The sequence below is a fragment of the Cavia porcellus genome, unplaced genomic scaffold (genome assembly GCF_034190915.1).
Source record: "Cavia porcellus strain 051 isolate PalLab524CR breed Dunkin Hartley unplaced genomic scaffold, mCavPor4.1 scaffold_19, whole genome shotgun sequence".
NCBI lineage: Eukaryota > Metazoa > Chordata > Mammalia > Rodentia > Caviidae > Cavia > Cavia porcellus.
Genome location: NW_026947502.1, coordinates 35,105,731 through 35,111,730, shown reverse-complemented (window position 1 = coordinate 35,111,730; position 6,000 = coordinate 35,105,731). Strand labels below are relative to the sequence as shown.

The following is a 6,000-nucleotide window of genomic DNA, read 5'->3' as shown; positions in this document are numbered from 1 at the left end:
AACTCTCATTCGATCCTTCCAAGGAGCCCATGAGATAGATTTTCACATATGAAAGCCAGAAGTCAGAAAATTTAAGCAACTTGTTGTTTTCATACCTACTGTTAAGTTTGTCCTAAGAGATACTCTAAAGTGCAAAGTTTTTTTATATGGTATTTTTTGCAGTAAGTTCAATGTTTCACTAAGTGAAATGTTATAAAATGTCCCTGAAAGCTGAATGTGATGGGACATGCCTATGGTCTCAGCACTTGGGAGACTGAGGCAGAATAATTACCATGAGTTTGAAGTTAGCCTGGGTTACATAGTGATTTCAAGGCTAGCTTAAACTACGTAACTAGTGACACCCTGACTCAAAAAACAGAGAGAAGATGACAAAGACAGAGACACAAAGAGACATGCAAGACAGGAAGAGAAGGAAGAAAGGAAGGAAGGAAGGAAGGAAGGAAAGGAGGAAGGAAGGAAGAAAGGGAGGGAGAAGGGAGGGAGGGAGGAAGGGAGACAGGCAAGCAGGGAGAGAGGGAGGAAGGAAAGAAAAAAGGAGAGGGTGGAACAGAGAGAGGGAGGTAAGAGAGAGAAAGAAAAAAGAAAAGAGGGAAAGAGAGAGACAGAGACAGAATGAATGAAATCCCAAATGCTATGCACTGGGGGCTTGGTAGCCAACTGAGGGGTTTTTAAAACATGACTTTCTGCTTTGCTTGGCCACGTCCACTGTACCATGATGTTCTCCATCACCACAGATAACAATGGAGCCTGCTAACCATGGACTGAAGCCATGAGCCAAAGAAAGAATTTCCTCTTTGTCAGTCTCAGGTAATTGGTCACAGCAACACAAAACAAACTAAACATACCACTGGCACTCCAATACTTTCTATTATTTTATGACATAAGATGAAAAAGGTGACTAATTTGGGTGGCTGTCACATGAAGTTTAAAGTATATTCTTTCTTACTCTTTTATTGCTAAGACACAATACCTGATGCCCACTTCTTAAAGGAGAAGTTTATTTGGGTTCATATTTCAGTCCATAGTAAACTAACTTTAAAGAAAAAACAGTACAGCAGAAGGGGACACAGGAGAAAAAGCTGCTTACCTCATGGCAAGTAAAGAGGAAAGGGAACAGCTAGAAGGGAGATACACCTCTCTAGGCCAAGCCCCTGTCACCCACCTCTTCCAACCAGGTCCCACCATAATAGCATATTATCCAATAATTCCACCAAAGAGTACAGCACACCCATGATCCAATCATCTCCCCAAATTCCCACCCATAATCACATGAGGCTGGGGCTGGGGGATCAAAACACATACAGATATAAAACATAACACATCCAAAGTTATCTTTGCGTTTCACTAATCTGTTGCAATATAACCCATGGTCTATTTGAATTAAAAGTCTGCTAAACATAAAGATTCTTGAGCTCTCTTACAAAATTATTTATCTATCATTAATATGGGGGGTTGTCAGGGAAGTCTTTAAATAAGTACTCTCATTTACACACAAAGTTCAAGATTTCCTGGATTTAATTATCATTTCTGTAAATACTATTTTTCACATGGTATAATTTTTATTTTAAAATCCTGCCAAGGAACTGTTATGAACTATATATTCCCACAATAAATATTCTTTTCCTAGGTCTGTATTATAGTTTTAACTTCTGTATTCAACCTTTTAAACTGTCTATACATAAGGGTATGCTCAAACACAGCTTCACCAAGAAGTCTTAAATGACTGTCATCTTCTTAAATGCCCTAGCACTTGGTCTTTGATTTAACTATTATATACTAAACCACATAAAATTATTACCCGTAAGAATATAAGTTCCTCCTGTACAAAAAGAACTGTACCTGATACATCTTAGGATGCCACCATTAATGCTAGTAAGCAAACATTTATTATCAGTAAAGGACCTCAAACTGCTTCCATTGAATTAGTAGGAACAAATTATAAGATAAAAGGACTGTTACAAATCAAGTGACTTAGGTACTGTCACTTTCTACAAAAAGACACATGAATATATTGGCAAACAGCAGGCATTCCATGTTTTCCGAGTAGAAAAATACTGACATTTAAATACAAAGTGTTCTTCATAAAATGTGTTTCATTAGAGTATAAATTTCCTACTTCTCATTTTTTTGAAGATTTAAAAGATTTCATACTAAATATACACACACTTTTAGATTTTTGCTGTGAAGTCGGCAGTGATAAGAAGCTATCACACTCTACATTCAACTTACTATTCAAGTATAAAATTCACTAATATGTCAGGGTATATTTTTGGTCATTGTTACCTTAGTTTTATTAATATCAAAAACAACAAGATCTGAATAACTTAATAGAATTTCATTTAATAAATGAATATTTAAAGTTCATCTCTTCCAAAAACAGCATTTTAATTACATTCAAATTGTATTCACTTTACCAACAAACTCATCATTTATATACAAGGCTAGATATTAGAAAACAGATTAAAATTAAACAAGTTGTAATTTTAAAAAGTTCTTCCAAATTTTGAATACTGTGAATTACTAAATGTCTACTTTTTTAAAAAAAGGTAAACACTATCAGGAAAATGTAAGTTACTCTAATAAGAAAAAAAGGTAATACATACAATGGAACATATTACACATAATTCACATTAACTCAATTTACAGGTGTGTTTCAAAGTATTTTTAAAAAGCTAATTACTAATACAGGCAAAATTCACAGCTGACATTCTAAATTAACATATCAATATATATTTTTTCTCAGAAAAAGTAGAGGGTTCTTAAGATCTTATGTTGACCCATAATTTTTCACTTCTTTATTCTCAAATGCAGGACCAGAGGACTTACAAGTTTTCTTTTTGGTTTTTAAACTGGACTCATGTTCTCATAATAATAGTGACTCAAATATGTCATGACGAATATATTAAACCTGTTCAATATTTAGAGTTCAGTAACCAATACATTTCATTTAGTTTCCCCCATACATCTATTTTCCCCTTAAAAGTCTCTAGAAAAACTTTATGAACAGTATCAAGCCAAATAACCCTGAGAAGGCCAAGAAGTATGTAACCTGGCAGTAGTACGAGTTTGCCAAAAAAAAAAGTTTTCTCTATTTATTAAATCATAAGTGTAAAAAAGGGAAAATCATATCTGAGAAGATAAGTCAAGAAAAAGTAATGAAAAATAAATGGAAGAAGACATTTGGGACTGTGTTCCTTCTGCAGGTTAGTTTCAAGAACATATACCAATCCAGTTATCGACAATGAGCACTACTGTTTTTAACTTTTATCTAACTTAAGCTTCTGTAACCAAAACAAAAAGGTCACAATTGCTGTGCTCATGTAAGAGATACATAAAGTTTGTTAAATGGAAGGAAAATAAGAAAGGATATAGTATACATCAAGTGAAAAAGGCAGGACAAGGAATAAAGGCAAGCACTTGAACTGATCTAATCAACAAAGTCACAGTTTACTGCATTTTATCATCATGCCAGAAGAACTTCTCTTATTCCTTTAATGTATTTCAGATTAAAAATGATAAAATGAATAGACCTTAACACATTCTATTTTTTAAAAGAATATTTTTAGAATTTGATTGGCTGTATTTATTAATGCTACTTCTTAAAGAGTTGACTCATCTAAAATGGTGCTCAGATGTACTGATACATTCAGGCCTTTCCCACATTACAATCATCAATAAGAGTTTAAGTCAGGGTTTTAAGGAAATGTTTAACTTCAAAGTAAGTTTGTTTAAAATATACTGCTGCTATATCAAATGATGAACTATTACTATTTTATTCCTTACAAACCTATTATTAACAAACATTATACAGGCATTCCCTATGATCACTATAAAGATTTAATGATCTTTTTCTCTTACATAAACATGGTGGTAACTCTGAAGCAACACTCTAAACCAGAGAAGGTCATTCAGTGACACAAAAGCCTATGTCAGTTTTTGGAAGTCAGTGCATTCAACAGTTATAATAGGCATGATTTCTTCCACAGCTGATCTCTAGAAGGGGAAAAAGAAAAAAAAAGATAAATAATATGAAAGTCATCCTAACTGTGATAAATACTGCCAGTACTCAAAGTCAAGTATGGTACAACCTGAGTGTCAATCAGTTGTGGATTTTTCTCCCAGTGGAAGACGTTCCCATAACTGCAGCAACTGTTCACCAACCTGAGGTTCTAGTTCCTAGATTGAAGTCAAAATAAACATAAAAAGAACTGGAATAAAATTTTACTGACTCAGCAAAATCTATACAGATGAAAATGTTTTTAAAAAATCACTCTAAGTTTTCTTTTTACCAGAACATGCTAAACAGTATGGTCACATTGTTCTAATTTTTTGGTAAGTTTAAGGTGAATAAAGTTAACTTTTTGAGTAAGACTATAATTAATGTATAAATATCTTATTTTTATTACAAATGGCAATAGATCTCCAAGATGTTCTTTTGGATTTTTGTGTATTTGGAATTAATGGATTTTGTATTAAATGGAAACAGTGAAAGCACTTATTTTTCACCAAGAGAGTATCTTAAGTGACAATATACTTTAATCTTAGGAATTAAATTTATTTCTAATCTTTATTATACAATAAAAATATTACTGCAGAAATCAAAAGAACTCCACTTTATAGTTTTCCTGTGGCATAATCTCTGATGAGTACCTAAAAAGGAACTTAAAATGCTTTTCCTATAGTGATGTGAAAGATGTGAAATAAGCCAAACTAATTCAGATAAATGACTGTCTAACCTCAGGCAATGTCAGTATGTAAATCTATTTTTTTTTTACATAAAACTGGACTAATAACTAATTTTATTTATGAGAACTAAATTATTTAACTAGCACTGTGTCTTAACACTGCACTAATTCCCATTATTTTAACTAGCATAAATTATACATAAGTAGTATCACAAAAGCAAAGTAATACTTAATAAAAATAAAATAAGCTACTAGAATATTAAAGTTGTTATTTACACAATTAGTTTAAATGACAGGGGTTAAATACTATTTCATTTTGAGACTTTTGTCAAATTACCTTATGACTGCACTAAGTTTTGACTACACATTAACGTAACCACCATGAAGCAACTTATGAAACATTTCACACATGTAATGACAGCAATACAACTTACAAAATGTTAAAAAAATAAAAAGCTGTAAGACACATTTCACAAGTATACTTTTATCAAAATTCTTTCCATGTACACATGGAATATATATTTTATCAAATTTTATGAAAAATTGTTTCCATGTACAATGGAAATATATATTTTGTAGTTTTTCCTGTGAGCCTTGAATAATATCAACAGAAAATAAAATTCGAAGGAAAAGGAAAAAATATAAATACCAGTGTATACCTGCCCATCTCTGCTTATCTGTACTTTCTTGTTGTCATTCCAAGGATTAAGTAAATGATGTGCAAACTGAAAGGGAAGGCTTTCTTTTCGTATCCACTCAACCTTAAATACTCCGCCTAGTCCAGCTGAGCCCCAGTCTTGGCTCTTCTCCCTTCCTATCTCAGAAGACATCCTTGAAAACCCCTGTAGGTAAAGGAATGTGTAGAGGTGAGAATATTAAAATATATAAGCTTACATGATAAAGTTTCATTTCCTTAAAAAACAGAAAAAGCTATTTAATTTTATAAAAAGATTTATTATCAAATTTTAGAGGAAAGACCAATTCTGCTCTAATATAATTTTAAATATTAGGAGTTTCTAATGTATCAACAGTTCTAAGCCCATATTTAATACATAAAAATGTAGCTGGGCATTGTGGTGAATCCCAGCACTCAGGAGGCTGAGCCAGGAGGATTGTCACAAGTTTGAGGCCAGCCTGGCCATCACAGTGAGTTCAAGGCCTGCCTCAACTATATGACAAGACCCTGTTTCAAAAAACTAAGAACAAAACAAAAAAACTAAGTTTTTATTTTTAAAACTTTTAATACTGATAAATTATTTTGTAAATTCATACATATAAGAAGAGTTATGCACAGTTTCTTCACTGTCAATACAAA

The 6,000-nt window shown here is 32.5% G+C and overlaps 1 protein-coding gene across 3 annotated transcripts in view; it reads right to left on the bottom strand.

The window, feature by feature from the left end:
• Positions 1-2,320: 2,320 nt before the first annotated feature.
• The window catches only part of Ythdc2 (YTH N6-methyladenosine RNA binding protein C2), a 71,185-nt gene continuing 67,505 nt past the window's right edge, over positions 2,321-6,000 (bottom strand). For 2 of the 3 annotated variants that reach the window (XM_003473272.5, XM_063230940.1), the window contains exons 28-30: positions 5,345-5,527; positions 4,089-4,176; positions 2,321-3,993 (exon numbers count right to left, since the gene is read on the bottom strand). In XM_003473272.5, the coding sequence (XP_003473320.1) occupies positions 4,096-4,176; positions 5,345-5,527 (264 nt within the window). In that variant the 3' untranslated portion in view covers positions 2,321-3,993; positions 4,089-4,095. Of the gene's footprint in view, positions 3,994-4,088; positions 4,177-5,344; positions 5,528-6,000 lie in introns of those variants that run through there. The other variant, XR_010041143.1, reaches the window with a different exon arrangement.